Source organism: Sorex araneus, chromosome 2 (genome assembly GCF_027595985.1).
Source record: "Sorex araneus isolate mSorAra2 chromosome 2, mSorAra2.pri, whole genome shotgun sequence".
Classification (NCBI taxonomy): domain Eukaryota; kingdom Metazoa; phylum Chordata; class Mammalia; order Eulipotyphla; family Soricidae; genus Sorex; species Sorex araneus.
The window spans coordinates 356170901-356191950 of record NC_073303.1 but is presented as its reverse complement, the minus strand read 5'-3'; the positions used below and the strand labels follow the sequence as shown (position 1 = coordinate 356191950).

At 41.7% G+C, this 21050-nt stretch overlaps 1 protein-coding gene across 11 annotated transcripts in view; it reads left to right on the top strand.

Moving 5' to 3' along the window:
- Positions 1-21050, top strand: part of PIAS2 (protein inhibitor of activated STAT 2) — a 72334-nt gene that overhangs the window by 17322 nt on the left and 33962 nt on the right. For 7 of the 11 annotated variants that reach the window (XM_055125954.1, XM_055125957.1, XM_055125951.1 and 4 more), the window contains 5 exons: positions 3755-4229; positions 5919-5999; positions 10563-10647; positions 18833-18883; positions 19005-19095. In XM_055125954.1, the coding sequence (XP_054981929.1) occupies positions 3755-4229; positions 5919-5999; positions 10563-10647; positions 18833-18883; positions 19005-19095 (783 nt within the window). The remainder of the gene's footprint in view (positions 1-3754; positions 4230-5918; positions 6000-10562; positions 10648-18832; positions 18884-19004; positions 19096-21050) is intronic. The other 4 variants (XM_055125955.1, XM_055125960.1, XM_055125956.1 and 1 more) reach the window with 1 other exon arrangement.

Below are 21050 nucleotides of genomic sequence, written 5' to 3'. Positions count from 1 at the left end.
GGTGGGGGGGCACACCCAGCAGCGCTCAGGGCTTACGCCTGGTTCTACACTCAGTAATTAACTCCTTTTGGGCATGGGGGGACCATATTATGCCATGCCCATATGGGGTGCCAGGGATCAAATCTGGATCAGCTGTGTGCAAGGCAAACGCCCTACCCTCTGTACTATCACTCTGGCTCCAAATTTTCAGAGGATTTTAATCCTAAATATGTACCAGTTTGTTAGCTATTTTTACATTTATTAGTATGGTATGCAGTTTTCTTTTGATTTCAAATAAATTAACCTCAGATGCCTGGAATAAAATCTGTAGTATGTAATTCTTTACATGTTAGCTAATATTGTATAAACTATTTTAGTGTTTAGATTATTTTTCGGGCTTACTCCTGCCTTTCTGCTCAGCAATCACTCTTATCCTGATGGTGGGTCTAGTAATACTTGAATATAGCAATTAAAGTATCTTTCTCATTTGTGACATAGTTTTTCTTAAGGCATCTGTGTAGTCACTGCTTTGAATTGATTGCACATATATTTATATACACATATATAAATGGCAGATTCAGGGGGCTGGTAGGGCACTTGCCTTGCATGTTGATCACCAGCATCCCATTTGGTCCCTGGAATCTCTCCAGGAGTGATCCCTGAGCACAGAACCAGGAGTAATCCCTGGGCACAGCCAGGTGTGGCCCCCAAACAAAAACAAACTTACTGATAATGTATATTTTTACTCTGTAGTTAGAGACAGCAGTATTAAGATGTGGTTTGCCAATTTCAGTGGTCAGCAGCTCTACCTCTTATGGCAGATGAAGATGGCAGATGGAGATCCACATGGTTGTGATCTTTAGCCTGAACTCCAACCTCTTAGTACTGTTCCAATTTTGAGACTTTCTGGCAGGAGTTTTCAGTTCATGGTTGCTGAGTTGCCCACAGGGAAAGTTTTTGGTGGGGGTATGGAGGGGAGCCTCTCCAGTGGTGCTCAGGAGATCTGGGGCCACTGCTGGCAATGTAAATGCTGAACTCCTAGCCCAGTGGCTTGGTGCTTGGCTCAAGCCAGCGAGCACTTCTTTGGCTGAACCCAGCATTGCTCAGGAGGGGTGAACCCACAGCTGTACCTCACCCACGCATGCTAGCTGGTTTTCTATATAACTGTCATATTTACTTGTTTGATGGGGTGTTTTCTAAAGTATCTTGCACTGTCGACTTTCATCACTTTTCTTGGGTACGTCAGTTATATGATGTCTCAGCTCTAAGATCTGTGTGGGTCCTAGTCTAAATTTATACTAGCTTCCCTTTGGAAGTCTGGATTGTTTGTGTATCTTTCTGTAAGCCAGTCATGCTAACATCATTTTTTTTTTGTTTTTGACTAGACTTGGCATAGCTTAGGATTTACTCCTGGCTGTGCCCTCAGCGTTCACTATTCATGGTAGGCCTCTGGAGACCCTATATGGTGCCAGGGGTCAAATCTGGGTTGGCTACCTGCAAGGAAAGAGCCTTACCCACTGTATGATCTCTCCAGCCATAAAATTCATTTAAAAAAAAATGTAGTTGTAGTTTAAAAAAAAAGTGACTGGAGAGATAGCTAAAAGGACTGGAGTGCATGACTTAAAGTTACTTGTTCTATTGTGTATAATGCAATGTCAGGCAAGGCATTGGAATTGGGGACTGTGGGAATGGTGTATTGTTTGGGAAGATTCTTCCTGAAAAGCTGTTGTGGTCTTCATGCAGAAATGCTTCCATGGGGCTGGAGTGATAGTACAGCACAACGGGTAGGGCATTTGCCTTGCATGTGGCTGACCTGGGTTTGATTCCCAGCATCCCATATGGTCCCCTGAGCACTGTCAGGAGTAACCCCTGTGCATTGCCAGGTGTGACTCCAAAAGCACAAAGAAAAGAAATGCTTCCGTAACCTCTAGTCCATACTTTGTAAGATATTGCACAAGTATTCTTGTTTCCACAGCATACGAGTAAGGCAAGCGTAAGTATTTTCCCTATGGAGAAAACGAAAGTAGCTGAAGCACATTGATAAACACTGGGGTTTGAATGTGCTTTAGAACTGTGTTCACAGTGTGCTTGCTTAGAGCCACATACGACTTTTAAGCACTTTGACATGTGGATGGTTGGATTGAAATGTGCTGTGTAAAGTTAGACTGATATTAAAGATTTGGTTTCAGAAAATCTCACTGATACCAAAAATTTTGTTTTTAGATTACAAAAATTGATGGCGTGCATATTGAAATAGTTGGCATATTGGTTTTTATATTGATAATTATTTTTGACTTGCTGGTTTTATTTTGATGTGCCTAATAGAAAGCTTAGAATTACATATCTAATTCCTGTTTTTATAAGTGCTCAGTATATCATTGATGACAACTTAATATTTTCTGATTTGTACAATATAAAATAGGTATATGGTATATGAGTTAGACTTATGATTATAGCATGTACTTGCAGATTATCTTGCTTTATTTAAATTTGTTTGCATTTTCAGAAAATTATTTGTAAGTTTCTCAGCGATTATAAGGTGAAAGCCTTTTATGGGCCTTGGGGGTCACCATACCCAGGCCTTCTCCTGAATCTGCACTAAGGGATCATTCTTGACTCTGTGTCAGGAATCCTTCATGGTGGGCATTGAACCTGGGTTGGCCCATGTGCAAGGCAAGTGTCCTCCACGGTGTGGAGCAGGGCCTGGGAGCACTGTGTTCTTGGGGACTTTCTGTCAGCCTCTAGTCTCACACCTGCTTTGGTTCAATGGCCTGTGTGGTTCAGGGGACGCTGACCCAAGTGTGGTTTCTTCTGCATTCAGTATCGACTGGAATTCACGGATCGGGTAGATTTGTAAGCCAGCAGCTAGTGAAGAGTATTTACTAGACTGTTGAATAAAACAGTAAGATGTTTAGTAGGAACTGCATCTAATCTTTGTATTACTCCCAAGCATACTAAGTAGGTAGAGTGATGTGGAGGGAGTCTTGCCACTTGAGATTTGTGATCTCTTATTTCCTTGTTCTCCAGAGGTAGTTTTATTCCTTTTAGAAATTTGACTGTACATGAATTTGGTTTTTAGCGTTAATACTTTAAAAATGTCCTTATTTTCTTATGTTGTCTGTTAATATTTTTGTTGGTGTTCGGACTTTGAGAATCACTCACTATTCTTTTTTTTTTTTTAATATTTTACTAGAGAATCACTGTGATGTACAGTTACAAACTTACGAACTTTTTTTTTTGCTTGCATTTCACTCTTACAGGAGATCACTCGCTATTCTGTCTTGATCTTGTAGATTTATTTGCCATTCATCATCAGAAATTACAGTGCTACGAAAGATTATTTTGGTTAATTGATCACTCTCACTTTGTGTATGAGTAGGACTTAATTAATATGAAATCTATAACCTATGAAAAGGGAACGCTTTCATAGGTTATAGATTTCATAGTCATGAAGCAAGTAAAGCTTTATATGTGAGCATAATCCATTTCTGGTGCTTTTTCCAAGCCACTAGGCCACAGATTCACAAAATTAGAAGTTCAGTACAATGTAGTTAATATAAATTTGATGTTTCAATATAATTAACCCCTGACCGGCAAATAATTTGGCTAGGAGGTGGCTATAAAACGTGAATGATTCTAAGAGGAATGTGTGAAGGCTGATAATTAGCACACAGACATCACTTGAACCAGATTGCACACAAAGTATTAAGGTACTGTTTTTATATGCCTGAGGGTGATTGTTGACTTCTGTTCTTCTTCTTCTCCTTCCTTTTAGAATATGGTTTCTAGTTTTAGAGTTTCTGAACTACAAGTGTTACTAGGCTTTGCTGGACGGAATAAAAGTGGACGCAAGCATGACCTCCTGATGAGGGCGTTGCATTTACTGAAGAGTGGCTGCAGCCCTGCGGTTCAGATTAAGATCCGGGAATTATACAGACGCCGCTACCCAAGGACCCTCGAAGGACTCTCTGACTTGTCCACAATCAAATCGTCAGTGTTCAGTTTGGATGGTGGCTCCTCACCTGTGGAGCCTGACGTGGCCGTGGCTGGAATCCACCCGTTGCCTTCCACATCTGTTGCACCTCACTCCCCATCCTCTCCTGTCGGTTCTCTGCTGCTTCAGGATACCAAGCCCACTTTTGAGATGCAGCAGCCTTCCCCCCCAATTCCTCCTGTCCACCCTGATGTGCAGTTAAAAAACTTACCCTTTTATGACGTCCTTGATGTTCTCATCAAGCCTACAAGTTTAGGTAAGTGTCAGAAATCACTGTCTTCCTGGCAGAAGAGTAAAGCAAGAGGCCTTCAGTTAGTGATGATTTGCTGTGACTGTAACAAAACCAGGCATCAGTGGCTTAAATGTGCAGATAAATTAATGACCTCCATGAGTAAGATTTATATATAACTGAATTTATTGTTTGAGTGCCTCCCATCCCATTCCAATTTACAGAAAAACTGCCAGGTTCAATTCTTCAGTAAGAGAATGTATTTCTGTTATCGGTGTCTTCCTGTGTACTTTATTTCCTTTCTTTATTAGGTGTTACTAAAGATAATCTTTGCAATTTGTATCAGGAACGGATAGTTCATTACCTTATTGACTTTCTTTTATGCTTTCGCTTTCATCTTTATTTTAAAAGCTGAATAATTATTAGTATAGTGTTACTATGCATATAGATAAAATTCTTTCACATTACTTAGGTTTATTACTTCACTAAATTAGGAAAACTTTGCTGTGGATATAAAATTATTGAAAAAACGTCCAGTTGGGCTAGAGAGAGAATACAGGAGTAAAGAACTTGCCTTACATGTGGCTCACTCCTGTTTGATCTCCAACCCTGCATATGGTTCCCCAAGTACTACCAAGGGTAATGGTTGAATATTACAGAGCCCAGAATAAGCTCTGAGAACAACTGAGTGTAGCCCCAAATTTCCCCTGGCCCCTCCCCAACAAAAAAAAAAATCCATGGAATAAAAACCATTTTATTAAAGCAGTGTTATAACTATTTGTGAACAGTTGAATATTGGGAGACAGATACAAATTCAGTCAGATGTTTATTGATAGTATTCTGTTTGCCTTTCCTTTCTGTATATTAAGAAACAAGCTATAAAAATGAGCTTGTGGGCCAGAGAGATGACTTAATGGACTGGAACGCAAATGGAGCCTCGGGTTCAATCCCAGTACTGCATGATCCCACGAGCACTGCCAGGTTTGACCCAAAAACTAAAGAAAAAGGAGCTAGTTTGTGGGGCCAGAGAGATAGTAAAGGAGGTAGGGTACTTGGCCTTGTACAGAGTCTACTTGGGTTCTATCGTTGGCATCCCATATGGTTCCCTGAGCACAGCCAGGAGTGATTCCTGAATGCAGAGCCAGGAATACTGGGTGTGGTCCCTCGGGAAAAAAATTTTTTTTTTTTAAAGCTACATTGCTAATGGAGGAAGTCTGTATTTCTAACGTAACTAAGAGAATATTTTAATTTTTGGTGTGTTTTAAAAAGTTTGGGTCTTTGTCACTCTTGCTATTTTTGATGCAGATACAATGACAGAAGCAATGAAGCAAGAGTATTCTTTAGTGATGGTGATACTGTTAATTTTAGGGGACACTGGGGTTACACCAGTGCTCGAAGGACCGTTAGTTGCTGGAGGTCACACAGCAAAGCATGCACCCCAGCCCTTGGAGCCATCTCCTTAGACCTGTTATTCTCATTTTGATTGAGAAGTAAAGAACAATGTGGAGATCTTACGTGAATTTACTAAATAGTGTGTGCGTGCGTGCGTGTGTGTGTGTGTGTGTGTGTGTGTGTGTGTACACATGTACTTAATATACTTAGAACATTAAAGTTGTAAGTTCTGTAAGTTGTTGATAAATGTGTACATATGCCAACTATGGAAACGTTCTCAGTTCCAGTGGAAAGTTCATGGTTTGTGGGTACTTCTCTGGGTAGGTGACCACATGATCCAGACAGGGCCTCAAGTTCTGGCATGTACCCTGATGAATCCACTGAAGGTTGTGCCCAGCGTTGCAGGTATGATTGCCTGACGATTTTGATTTTGGTGCACTGACGGTGGACATGTCTCTGGGCAGATTTATGTTCAAGTGTTACCAGAATGCAGCAAGGCTGGCAGTCGTTGGGCAGATCACTTGAGCTTGTCATGTTTCCTGCTGTTGTTTTATCTTTTCCTAAGTTCTAAACCTGACCAATAATTTTGCTTGTTTTTGTGTTTTGGAGCCACACCCATCAGTGCTGGGCCTCCTTTGTGCAAAAGCATGTGCTCTAGCGCTTCGAGCTCTGTCCCTGGCGTTACTCCTGCTTTCAACAGTTCCTGTTTATAAGGAAATCACAAAAAGGAAAAACCCAACTTATTATTTCATGCTTACTGTCCTGCTGTTTGTAGTGGTTTTGTAGTTCATTTTGAAGTTGGCCTCTTTTGTTGTTGGTGGTAAAGTCTGATAATTAATTTTTTTCCTTTCTTGCAGTGCATGTCTGCTTTAAAAAAATTCTTGCTTTATCATTATTTGACCATGTTTTGAAAGGAATTCCATTTTCATTTAACAGTTTTATTCCTCTCCCACTCAGTTTTAATTCAGAATGCTTTCAGTTTGCCCCTTTCCCTTCCCCTTGCTGTTGATGTTGCAGTGGTTGCGGGTTGCACTCTTGCTTGTGGTTCTGGCTGATGCTCTGGTCACAGTGGTAAGTGGGGTCACACATGGCTCATGATGGTCTCCACTCAAACTTAGATGTAGCGCACAGTGATCCTTTTCTTTGTGGCACCAGGGATCACAAATGCCAGCGTCCTAATATGACCCTAAGCCTTAAGAGGGTACGGCTGGTGCAAGTACACTCTTTCAGTACTTAGCCGCTGAACTCTCCCTGGGTACCTGCTGCCCCCTCCTTCCTTCTTTATAGAGTCACCTCGTGGGGGCTGGAGAGATTGCACAGGGGTGTGTACCCCACCGTGTTCCATCCTAGGCACCTCAGAGTCCCAGGAGCACTGTAGAGTGTGGCCCTGGAAGCCCCACCACTGCCTGGCGTTCACTAGGAGTGTGCCTTGATCCCCCAAGCACCGCTCTAGCCTTCATTACTGTCAGTCAGCCTTTGTTTGCATCGCTGTTCCCTTATAGGTCCTGTCTTTTTCTATCAGAAGGCTTGCAAGGCTTTATAGTCACCATTGACTTCCAGTAGTTTCATTCAGATAGGACTAGCTTTCTTTGTATTATTTATTCATGTTTATTGCTTGAAGTTTGATCTGTAATGGCTTTCTTCCTCCATCAGATTAGAAACTAGTCTTTACATATTTTCGCAGGTTTAAAAAAATTTTTTTTTTCATGCCTTGTTTTCTCGGGGGTTGCAGACTGAGATTTCTGGCTGGAGAGACCAGATGTTCAGACTATTAACCAAGAATGAAAAGTCATTCGTCATTTAAGAATATGGCAAAATCTTAAAAATGTTTTAAAATCGATTTCTTTATTACTTATTGCCAGTTGGCACTTGGTGTATATACTTACTTTATGTACCTTAATACTTGGTTTGCACCAGAATTCCTCACATGAGCAGGGGTTGTGATTGGAAGAACACTTGCTTTTCAAGCTGTCCTGATAACTCTGCTCTGATAGATCCTAGGTACCACAGCCAGGTATGTGTGAGCATCTCAGGAGCCCCTGGTGAGTGCCACGACCATAGCGGTGTGTTGGAAAGTGACCCTGCAGCAAAGCCCCTCAGTTCAAAAGTGTGTGGGACTTCGATCTTGGTGCTGGAGCATAGGCTTGTATATATGGGGACACGGGTTTGATTCCTGCCACTGAAAAACAAGCAACTGGAGGCATGTGTGAGCATCACGACCTGATGTGTGTGAACCCTACCCCTGCCAACCACCCAGGGAGCACTGTTGCCTGGTGTGTGTGAGACCTCTGGTCATCAGGGAATCAGCTCAGGGGCTGAGTTGATGATTGGTGTGCAGGAAGCCTGGCCTAGGTCCCCATGCTGCATTGTTCAGAATAAACACACACACAGACTCGCTCTCCATGACTGGACTGTAGCCAAGTCTTGCTGGTGGTGTGAAATGTGCCCCAGCAGGCAGCTTGAGTACATCGGAAGTGAAGTGGAGATTCACTAGTTGGCCTTTTGTGTTCTTTGCTCCATAGTTACGGGTACGACTTACCCGTTTTCAGGCTTCCATCCTAATTGAAACCCATTCTTTCCCTCCTCATTTTTATTTATTTCTTTTCTCAGGCCCTTCCAGACAGTGATTAGGGGATCCAGGAGCCACTCCCAGTGACACTTGGCTAACCATGCTGGGTGGTTCGAGCCATGGCCTCAGGATGAAGAGCTTCTGGGGCCAGTTAGCAGGGCTGCAGGGCTGCCCTAGGTGGTGTTTGTAACCCTTCCTTTTTTTTTTTTTTTTGCTTTTTGGGTCACACCTGGCAATGCACAGGGGTTACTCCTGGCTCTGCACTCAGGAATCACCCCTGTCGGTGCTCAGGGGACCATATGGGATGCTGGGAATCAAACCCAGGTTGGCCACGTGCAAGGCAAACACCCTACCTGCTGCGCTATCGCTCCAGCCCCTGTACCCCATCTTTTTGAAAATGTTCTGTGAAAATAGGAGCTGTTCTGTGGTAAGACTTGGAGGAGTGTACTTGCTTAAAGACTTAATTTTTTCCCCCAAGAAGTTACCATTTTTCCTGATTCGGTAGCATCCATCTTTTGGATGGAGTGCCTCTGACATTAGGTCTTGTTTATCTTAGAACCAGGAGAGCCATAGGTGCTACCACACAGCTGTGTTTATGTCTACCTTACCCCCAAAGGGGAGGTGCACCTGGCAGTGCCTGGTGCTTATCCCAGTCTGGTCCTGGGGGACTCCGGAATGCGAAGCCCGCACTACACCCCTTTGAGCATTTCCTAGGCCTAGCCTCTCCTAAATGTAGTTTTAGTATTTTCTGGGAAGCACAATGCTTTGGGCCTCTCTGTTAACTTTCCTGTTTTGTTTTGTTTTGCTTTTTGGGTCACACCCAGCGATGCTCAGGGGTTACTCCTGGCTTTTGCACTCAGGAATTACTCCTGGCAGTGCTTGGGGGACCATATGGGATGCTGGGGATCAAACCCGGGTCGGCTGCGTGCAAGGCAAATGCCCTACCTGCTGTGCTATCGCTCCGGCCCCTTGTTTTGGTTTTTTAATGAGCACTGAAACACCGTTAGAAACATTCTCTGGAGGTCTTTGTGAAGTCAGTGCATTTCTGTTTCATTCTCTCCTTTCCTTTCTCTTTGTTGTTTTGGTGATGATGCTCAGGGGTTGGGGGGAGCACACTCTGGCAGTGGCCAGGGTTATATTTTCTCACTGGGTTTGATGCTTGGTATCAGACTCGTGGCCTTATACATGTGAGCAGGCTCTCTGTCACTGAGCCACATACTTGACCCTATGACTTTTTAATGTTGAATAGGATTGCTTCATTAGCTAATTTAATTTTCTTGGTGAACTGCTGAGGAGTTGAATTGGGTTCAAGTGGGATTGGTCCTGCTTGCTTGTTAGTCATTTTTAGTTGGATAATCATTTAACTCAAATGTTTTAAACTTTTTTTAAATGTGGGTTCTGTGTGTAATTAAATATGAAAAATATTGAAGACAAACAGGACTAAGAAGCTTAAAGTAAAAAGTCAAGAAACCTGATTCTTGGTGCAAGTTCTGGGCACGCTCTTCTTTCTCTCTCTCTCTCTCTCTCTCTCTCTCTCTCCTCTCTCGATCTCTCGATTTTTGGGTCACACCCTGAGATGCACAGGGGTTACTTCTGGCTCTGCATTCAGGAATTACTCCTGGTGGTGCTCAGGGGACCACATGGGATGCTGGGATTCGAACCTGGGTTGGCTGCATGCAAGGCAAACTCCTTAGCCACTGTGCTATAGCTCCAGCCTGCCTCTCTCTTCCCCCCCCTTTCTTTCTCTCTTTCTCTCTCTTTCTTTCTTTCTTTCTTTCTTTCTTTCTTTCTTTCTTTCTTTCTTTCTTTCTTTCTTTCTTTCTTTCTTTCTTTCTTTCTTTCTTTCTTTCTTTCTTCCTTCCTTTCTTCCTTTCTTCCTTCCTTTCCTTCTTTCCTTCTTTCTTTCTTTTTCATTACCTATAGTATAGTTCAGGATGAAAATGTAATTCTCAAGGGTTGTGCAGTATTTTGGGTGTATTATAAGGAACACATTAAAGAATTACAAATGCTTAACAAAGAACCTGCTTTAGAGTGATTTGACATTCAGATTCTAAGGTGAAAGCTTTCTTCCACTTCCCTCTTTTGTTTTGTTTTGTTTTTGGGCCATGACCAGCAGTGTTCAGGGCTAGTCCAGGTTATGTGCTCTGGGATCATGCCTGGCAGTGCTCATGGGACTCTATGAAGTGCTGGAGATTTAATCAGAGTTGGCTGTGTGCAAGACAAGTGCCTTAACTAACCCCTGTACTATCTCTCCAGCCTTATAATTGACTCTTTTGGAGCATTTTAACCATAAAAATTTCAGATTTGATGAACTCTCAGAAGTGTCTGGTTACTACATGTGCTTTTACAGCCTTAGATTTGTTATTGGAATATTATTGTTCTCTTTTTTTCCTCCTTAGTTCAAAGCAGTATTCAGCGATTTCAAGAGAAATTTTTTATTTTCGCTCTGACACCTCAGCAAGTTAGAGAGATATGCATATCCAGGTAAGAGGAATGTTTGGACTCTCTCCGCCATGAATACTGGTGTATCAGTCTTCTAGAACTGTCTTAACAAAGTGTCGCAGATTTAAGACTTAATCAGCTGAGCTGTGTTTCCTCACATGAGGGGGCTTGAAGTATGAGGTGGTGACATACTGGTTTCTCTCCATCTGTAGGCACTTCCTTTGTGCTAGACTCACATCTTTCCTCTCGCATGTGTCCCTTGTAAGGACGCTGTTGATATGAGATTAGAGTCTCCCTTTTAAGACTGCATTTAGCCTTATCACTTCCCAAAGTCCCTATGTCCACATACAGTCATACAGGGCATTAGAACCTGAACATGTCTATTTATAACTCTTAGACTAATTCTCTTTGAGTAAGCATGGTATATTTTGAATTTGAAAACAGCATTTAGCTTTGTAATAAACAGTATCTTCTTAAACTCAGTTGGAAATAACATTCTCCCTCCCCCCCAGCCTCCCAGGCAGTGCTTGGGCCCCAGGGAGCCAGCTCACATACATTAAATGATCATTGCCCTTGTGTGATGCCACAGGAGGGACCAATTCTTAATAACAACTAGGACTGATTTGTAGATTACTGTTAGTCTGAAAGTTTGGTAAAGGCTCTCCAGGTTGGTGTCCTGGAGGAAAGATTATTTTTAGTAGATTGATACAGAGATTTCAGATTGCTTGTTTTTTTAAAATTATTGTTGTGAGGTCCACATTCATGGGTGTTTGGGCATGTGGTGCTTACACATGTAAGGAAGGGTTTTACACATGTAAGGCCTGTTTTACCACTTAAAAGCACATCCCTGGCCCTCAAAAAACAGATACTTGTGTTTTTTTGTTTTTGGTCTACACAGGCGGTTCTCAGGGTCTGCTTCTAGTGGTACTGGGGGACCATGTATCAGGGATTAATAAACCCATACCTCCCACATGCAAGACACATGCTCTGCCCATGAAACTTTCTCTGGCCTTCAAGATACATCACATGTGCGTGCATGTGTCTGTCTGTGTACCTGCTTACGTGCTCATGTTTTCTGGTCCTCAAGTACATTGTGTTGTGTATGTGTTTGCGCGTGTATTTCTTGAGCCATACCTGGCAGTGCTCAGGACTTACTTCTGTTCCTGTGCCCAGGAATCATTCCTGGTGGGGATTGGGGGACCATATTTAGTGCCTGGGATTGAACCCCAGTTGGCCATGTGTAAGACAAGTAGCCTACCTGCTGTAATCTCTCCTGCCCTTGGTACACATTGAGTGAACAGGCAAAGCTTGGAGTTCTAAATAATGTGTTCCCTTATAAATGTGTGTTAGAGGTTAAAAATTTTTTGAAAAATTTGGCTAATTGCCTTTGGGGAGGGGAATTTGGGAGCTGGGGTTGGAGTTGGGAGAAATATTCATTTTTTGGTAACAGCTTTGAAGTTTGAGCCATAAATGAATTAGTCAGAATCCAAGTTACTAGTAAGTTGAATATTAGTTTTGATTATTATTTATTATTTTTAGAAATAGAAAGTTCTATTGAAAAGTAGAAGAAACTTAGACAGGGAGGAACTTCGTATTGGACCAAATCACTTTTGATTTTTGGTGTGCCTCTCAAGTACTCAGAGAGCCTAGAGTCACTCCCAGTGATGTATAGCAGTTGAGTGAGTGTTTGGGACCGAGAGGACGTGATGCTGCTTTCACCCTGTATTGTGGGGAACAACCCAGGTCTACTGTGGTGGTACTGAGGGCCTCTGGGCCTCTGCCCAGTAATGTTTGGGGATGTGAATGATGCTGGGGATTGAACTGGAATGAGGAAAATATAGGCCATGTGCCCAAATGCCCATGCTATCTCCCCAGCCCCAGGAATGATTGTTTTCTTTTCTTTTCTTTTCCTTCCTTTCTTTCTTTCTTTCTTTCTTTCTTTCTTTCTTTCTTTCTTTCTTTCTTTCTTTCTTTCTTTCTTTCTTTCTTTCTTTCTTTCTTTCTTTCTTCCTTTCTTTCTTTCTTTCTTCCTTTCTTTCTTTCTTTCTTTCTTGTAGGAGCATAGCCATTGATTAAGCTAATTGATTTGGGCATGAACTCCACATTACTTTTTTTTTTTTTTAATTTTATTAGTTCACAATGTTTGATTATATTCAATATCCAAACACCAATCCCACCACCATTACACTTTTCCACCACCAAATTTGGGATGTTTCCATCCCAAACCCCAAAACACAACTGAAACAATATATTTCGTATTTCTGTTATGAAGAACTGCTGAACATGCATACAAAAAAGTGTTCATATAGGAAACAGTGTGAAGATTTTTCTATTTTGGTAGGAGTTATTAAGACATTTTATAGGATATCACTAACATGTTGTTAAAGTTTGGGCGATGTGAGCTTTGGCATATATATCTGAAAATATGTATATATGCATATATGTATTTCCCTCTATGATTTGTTACCTACTATCTGAACCCCATCAAATGTGGTGTGGTAATTATGGAGAATGGGTAGGGAGTATTTTATGATGTGGTCCATGAATATGTTTACTCATATATGAGGCTCGGCCCTGCATGTAGGGAGTGGCCTTGAGAGTGGCAGTGGTTGGGTTTTGGAGGTTTTTGGCTCTGGGGCGGGGAGGACTCTCACCTGCCCCCACCCCTCTGGGGAGCCCTGTGTGAAACAGCCTGGCATGGGGTCCTGTGGCATGGTTATGGGGGCCTCGTGTTATGCTCCCTTTCAGGAGAAGCAGCCCTGTGATCTGGACAGTAGTCAGTGATGAGGTTATCTGGTGTCAGCAGGAGGTGGCTTAAGAGCGTGACCCCTGGGTCATAGGAGACTGGGGAAAGCAGGCAGAGGATCCTGGTCCCATTGAGCCCAGAGTCCAAGGTCACAAAGTTCCACATTACCTGGGAGGAGTGATTGTTTTCAATTAAACATTTTAATTACAGCGGGATCTGGAAGAGAATTCACTTGGCCTTGCATGCGGCTGTCTTGCCACCACATATGGCTTGCCCCCTTATCCTTGCCAGGAATGATTCTTGAGCACAGAGCCAGGAGTAAACTCTGAGCACTACCTAGTATGACCCCAAAACTAAACCAAACAAATACAGCTGCCCCACCCACCCCCACAAGAAAACACCCAAAACAGCAATTTCTGGAAAAGTTTTTAATAGAAAAGTTGTAAAATAGTAGCCGTGGGTGTGAACTGAAACACACGAAGGTTTGTAAGTCTGTAACTATCTCAGTTATTCATTAAAAAAAAAAAATAGTAGCTGTATCCTTTCATTCACATCTGGTAAAATATAGCTCAATAATCCAAAACCAAGAAATTTAACAGTAGCTATCTTCAATCACAGTTATTACATTTAGGCTTTTAGATGGACAAGTTTCCTATTTTTTTTCTGGTCTTTCATACTGACACATTTTTTGGGAAGAGTGCTGGTCAGGTATTTTTTAGAATGTTGGTCAGTTAGCATTATTTCATGTTTTGTCATCGTTAGATTTCAATTATTATCTGTTCTAATTTCTGATACCTGCACTTCTTGTACAGTTTAATAACTGTTCATGCTATTCAAACTCTGCTGCATAAGAAAATCAGAGAGCTTAGTCTAAGTATCTAAATATCCAGTGTTTTTTCATGCCAGTTTAGGTAGAATCTCTGAGGACGTGACCCAAATTGTAGTTTTTATTTTGTTTCGGTTTACTTTGGTTTTGAACACCTGGTGGTTCCTAGGTACTTACTCCTTGCTCTGTGCTCAGGAATTGCTCTTGGTTGGCCTCCAGGGATCATATATGATACTGGAGTTGAACAAGTGCTCTGCTTACGTCTTTTTGGCCACACCCAGCAGCATTCAGGGCTCACTCCTGCCTCGACAGTCTGGATCACTCTTAGTGGGGCTGGAGGAAAGGTGATGGGAATCAAACCTGGTAAGACTCTGTGCCTGCCTGGTGTACTGTTGCTCCTGTGCCAAACAACAGTTTTAATTTCTTTGTGCACCAAATTTAGAACCACTGTTTGTGACTGCTCTTTCCTTTGGCCTTCATGGTAGTAAGTGCTAAATGAGAGGTTTGAGTACTTTCAGTCCAGCTGACTTTGTTCCCTTTATTTTTACCTTATGTAGATGGGTACTTGGGTTCCACCCTGTTGGTCTCAGTACCCTTTCACTGGCGGTCCTGCCTTGTCAAGAATCAGTCTGATTCTCTTCTTACTATGTGATTCTATGAATTTGCCTTGGTAGTTTTATACTAGTAGTTGTAGAATTGCCTGTCATTTCCTCTTCGCATGGCCAGCACTGCCACTTTGATCATCCACAGTCACATTGAACACAGTATATCCAGTACTGGACCTCCCAGTAATCGTCTTTTGCTTTCATTTATTCGGCATAGATTTATTTACTAGTATCTGTGGTGCAGGCAGTGTCAGGCAAAGTTGAGAAATATGGTGGTTGCAATGAGATTGTGGCTAGCGTGCTTCCTTCTCTTGCTTGTGTTGTTAGTGGCACGGCTCTGCCTGCCTGGACAGAGGCCTCTTTGTTTTTTCCCACACTTCATTTACCACATCCTGTCAAATTACTACACTCCATTGATTCTTCTTTTATGGCTCTTTCAAGATTTAAAACCTGAAGCAGCTCTGTCTTTGAGGGAGCCAGTACGGTCTTTAGTGTAATACCAACTGGAATGTGAATTCTGGGCTGAACTGCATAGGTCTGCCTGCCCCTGGGTAAGCTACTAAAGCCTATTAAATCCTATTTGTCCAGGCATGAAAGGGTGAACAATAATCCCTACCTCGCTTTGGTTGTGGGAAGAGGTTTGAATGCTACAACTTGCTCTCTCTTCTGGCCAGTGGCGGCCCCATCTGTGTGGTTACACTTTCTGAAACCTGGACTCTCGCCTCTTTCAAACCTCATCTTTCCATCTGTACCTTGGTAATAATTTTCTCATTCTAACTCTGCTGACTGCTGTATTCTAAAATCTATTCAGGGTTTTTCTGGTTCTTAGAGCACTTTAGCAACATCTTTCTCTTGAAGTCCATCTTCTAGTCCCTAGGAAATTCTGGTAAACAGCTTGCTTTACTCATTTAGAAAAAAATCACTGCATCTTCTCTCACTCTGCACTGCTGGCCTCAGTTCCCAAGTAGGTGTGTACTGCGCTGTTTGCCCTTTCCCTCCTTGCTCTGCATCCTAGTCTAAGGGCCCATCCGCATCCTAACCTCTTCCCAGGTACTTTTTCCCATTTCCTTTGGTTTGTCAAAGTTATATTTCTCTCACTGCTTGGACCTGTGAGTTTGCTGATGAAAGCAACTCTCTCACTCATTTTTATGTTCTCAAGGCCTGGCCTATGGTCAGTGCCTCTGCTATAACTTGATGGATGAGTGAGATGGGCATGTAATAAAGTTCTTAGAACTGTGACAGGTTGAAATGAGTGTCAGCTGATGCTTAGTTGTTTTTCATAATATTTGTGCAACTCTTACACTTTTTATTTCTTTTTTTTAATTCATTTTTTAAACTTATTGATTTTAACATTGAAACTTTGTTTTCTAACCAATTTCAACTCTAGAACTGAATCGACAATTATGGCTTTTGACTACATTAAAATAAATTTTAAGAAAATTGGTTCAACTAAAATTTATTATGAACCAAATGCACTGCTTTAATACATTTGTTACCATGAATCTCAGACACTTTTGACAATATTTAAGCTTATAGAAATTTTTCACTTAAATATTTTGGAAGAAATTTAATATGGTGTTTGATATTTCTTATTTTCATTCTCACTGAATTATCGTGTATATTGTACTTTTAAGTTCACTATCACTGTATCACTGTCATCCCGTTGCTCATCAATTTGCTCAAGCAAGACCAGTAACGTCTCCATTGTGAGACTTGTTACTGTTTTTGGCATATCAAATACGCCACGGGTAGCTTTCCAGGCTCTGCCGTGCTGATGGGCTATGCTCGGTAGCTTGCCAGGCTCCCCGAGAGGGACGGAGGAATCGAACCCGGGTCGGCTGTGTACAAGGCAAACGTCCTACCCGCTACGCTATTGCTCTCTAGTCCACTTTTAAATTATACACGAACATCCATATTTACTTATTAATAAATGAATGCTTAGCCCTGAGTTTCCTGACATCGACCCAGTACCGTAAGTTAAAAAGCTAAAAAATTAAGTTTGGCAAAATCTCAAAATTGTGTTTGTCTTGGTCTTTTAAACTAGCACTTTTTTTATTTTTCAGTTTATTAAAAATGAATTCTTAAATAATATACAATTTAATATCTGTGGCAGAAAAATGTGATAGTACTGGGATATTTATTACACTATTTATTTCTCAGGTTATATGAATCCTCCCACTCCCCAGAATGTTGTATAAACCCTTAGGTGTTTGAAACTCTTTGTAATATGTGCCTATTTGTCTTTCTTGGTTCCTCCTTTTGCCATTTCTCTTTTTCTTCAACTTCCCAGGACTCTACTCTGTGTCTTGGCGTGCTAGTGACCCTGTTGTTGAGTTGAGATTTGCTGCGCTAGCATAGCCCCTGTTCCTCTGGAAACTGCGGATCTCTTAGTGGAAATGGACAACTCACTGCACGAGCCCTGTTTGCTCACTTGATTGGACAGAGGGTGGTCATGGCTGTGAACTTTAAGGACAATTAAATTTCCTTTCTTTGTAGCCTTCAGTTTTAATAATGCTGCATTTTGTAATTGTACCTATCTACATATGTTGGGGTTTGGGTTTTATTGGGTCTTTTTTTTTTTTTTTTTTTGGCCCTTTGGGTGACACCCAGCAATGCTCAAGGGTTACTCCTGGCATAGGATGCTGAGGAATTAACCCAGGCCTGCCTCGTGCAAGTCAAATGCCGTACCCATTGTACTGTTGCCCCAGCCTGTCTTGTCTCTTTTATCTTGAAAGCAAATACTGTGTAAAATGTTTCTTTACTTCATTGCATAAAAGAAATGAATGTTGGTAGCTCTTAGAGCATTTTGTATGGAGACTGAAGGTGGTGGCGCTCCTGCCAGCAAGGGCAATCGAGCTGCACTGACAGTAGTGGCAGCCATCTGCCTATGGATGTTGAGCATTGTTTACATTCTGGCACCTGTGTCGCTGCTAGCATGTTCAGTGGTTACAGAACCCCAGGATTGCAGTCATTATTTCTCTTTACTTGATGGAGAAACGGAGGCCCAAAAAGGTTAATTTGCCTGGAGTCACCCACCTGTGACTTCTGTGCTCAAGTTGGTTATGACTTTGTTTTACTGCTTTTCAGTGATACTAAAGAATTGGAAACAGTGAAAAGACCACCTGGTTGAGCAGATGAGGGCAAAGCAAGAAAGTGCCATCATCTACTATGCTCTGAGGACGAGTGAGATGGATGATAATAACTAGTGACAGTACTAACTAAACTTACAGGCATGCATGTCACTTGTTAAAAGGCAGTTCCTAATTCTGTAGGTCCAGGTTGAAACCTGAGTGTTTGCATTTCTAATACATTTTCTAGCCATAGCTGTGTTGCTGCAGGTGGACTCACTTTGTTTGGAAAGTTTAGTGTGAATACTATTTTATATAGGACTCCAGTAGGTTTTCATATTTGTGTTCTTAATTGGATTAGTGATTGCACTTTCTGTAGTATAGAGATACGAAGACTCTAGATATCAGCTCTTTACATAAGGATGTTTGGCTTCATTAGTTTTGTAGCTTTTATAGCTGTAAGAACTACTTTAATTAGCCTACACTTCGGACCAGTAAGAATATCTGGTCAGTGGAAATTACACTGGTGGAGGGATGGGTGTCAGAACATTGTATTACTGAAATCCAATCATGAACAGTTAGTACTAAATGAATCTCACAGTGATTCAATAAGTAAATAAGTAAATAAATAAATGGAATATCTGGTCTTTATATGCTCAGCCTATGTTAAGAACCTATAGTAAATTAAAATCTTAGCATTTAGGGTGCTCCAGATTAACCAGAACTTTTGCCCATTAAAATAGAAACTTCGCTTCATGGAAATTTTTGTGACTTAAAAGTACCTAAAAATTGCCATAAATGTATGATTATACATCATATGCATAGAGCTCATTATCCCAACAGTGTTTGGAATAAGGCTTGTGCTATTGATAATGTTCATGTTTTAAGGAATACAAATAAAAATATGAACGTTTTCCCTGGTGATAATATATCTGAATTTTTATTTTGCTTTATTAACCTGATTTATTTTTCTTTCCAACAGGGATTTTTTGCCAGGTGGTAGGAGAGACTATACAGTACAAGTTCAGCTGAGGTGAGCGAAAATTTTTCTATTATTTTAATACTTTCAAACTATGTGTTAATACTCTTAAATATGATAATACATAAGGATGTTTGGGTCCACTAGAATAATCCCCTTTTTTTCTTTAATGCAGACTTTGCCTGGCAGAAACAAGTTGCCCACAGGAGGATAATTATCCTAATAGTCTGTGTATAAAAGTTAATGGGAAGCTGTTTCCTTTGCCCGTAAGTTGCTTTTTACTCACCAGGGTTGCATGTAAATTTAGTATAAATAACCAGCAAGACCTAGAAACAATGATTAGACTCACTCGAGATTAGGTACTATTTTGGACTGGAAGGATTCATGATTCCAGATCTGGGGGAGCTGGCAGACATGAGCCAGAAATGCCTGTGTCAGGAATCAGGAAAACTTTGCCACTCAGGACTGTGTCAGGCATCCAGTACCAAGAGCAGGGCAGCACACTGAAGTTGTCTGGATTAACTGGGCCACAGCCATGGATGAGATTGAGGAAGGTAGAAACTGATTAGAACATCTGTGAATGGAGATCAAGGATTCTAAGCATGGGCCTTGGGGGTTCCCCAGGGGTGGATGTTCTGGTGTTGGGCTTCAGACAGTGGAGCAGTTCATAGTTTCAGCATCTGGGATGTAAACAGTGGCTACCATCCCTGGCCTGGTAGCTCTGGGCTCTTGCCATCTGTAAATTTTATCTTAAAATAGCAGCTGTTGAATCAGACTGTGTTTGTTTCTTCGTTGAGGTTTGGAGTGAGCTACTTAAATAGTGCAGCGGTGACCAGGCCAGCAGAGCCATCCTCAGAAAATAGTGGAGCGTGGCCTCTTGTCCCTTCCACTCCCGGGTGGAGGCTGATTTAACTGAGGGCTGTGAGGAGAGCAAGCCCGCTAGTATGTCAGACTGCCATTACAGCAGAGCTGGCACCAAGGTGATGTTTGAGGCACAGATGGAGAAGATACTTGGCATGCACTTGGATACATGGCCAACCGTTTGCTCAGAGATGTGACTTTCTGGTTAAGAGCCACATTGGGCTCAGGCACAACTGATAGACCAGGAGACCTACCTGAGCAGAGCCTGGTTTGTGGCACCACCCCACCACTCTCTGACTCTTTGTGGACTGGGTTCCTACATTGTCATCCACCTGGGCATGAAAGGAGAGATTTCAGATGTTGAGTGAGCCTCTGTTCTCTCTCCAGTCCCAATCTTCCCGTGAAGGTTTTTAGAAAATAGCTCTTTCCTCTCTGGAACTGGTCCTACTGATGTTTAAAAATTTGTTGCAAGTGGATAGTTGTAACCTGTCTGTGAATTTGCACTGAATCAAAGCTGTCCTGCCACTTGGACAGTGCAGGACATCTGCTTGTTGTGCAATACGTCACAATATGTGCAATATGTCAGTGTGGTATTGTGCTGATTCTGAGACAGTTGTGTGTCAGGCCATTACTTGTCCTTGTACAGTGGCCTTGATTTTAGTCCCACAGAGTAGCTGGTCAGCTGTACTCCTCAGGCTTTCAGTCAACAGATCGTCTGAGAATCTATGGTTAGAATCTCCAAAGATCCAGAATGTGTCACTGTGTTGGTGTTAGCACATGTGGTTAAGGGTATCATTGACTTGCAGGGAAATTTGGGCTGTTAATGGAGTAGAACAGAATTTAAGAAACACTTTCCAGCATTCTTGGTGGTATATAAAGAATATGTAGAAAACATACATTTTATGGTAGAGAAGTTATTTGGAAAACTGTATATCCAGGAGGAATCTATTAATTGATTTATTTATGTTGCTTTATACATATAGTGATGTAATATGTAGTATCATTAATATTTATTTCTTATTTTTTGGGGGGGGGTCACCCCAGCAATGCACAGGTGTTACTCCTGGCTCTGCACCCAGGAATTACTCCTGGCGGTGCTCAGGGGACCATATGGGGATGCTGGGAATTGAACCCAGGTCAGCCGCATGCAAGGCAAACGCCCTACCTGCTGTGCTGTCACTTCACCCCCAGTATTTATTTATTCTTAGTAGTGTTTAATTAAAGTGTATCATTGACATCTTATGTTTAGTGGAATGTGGTATGTTGTTTGAACAGCTAGGAAAATTTACTTTTTCAAAAGTATGTTTTAAATATTTTAGTTATAAAATACATAAACTGAACTTTCTGGGGTACTTGATTG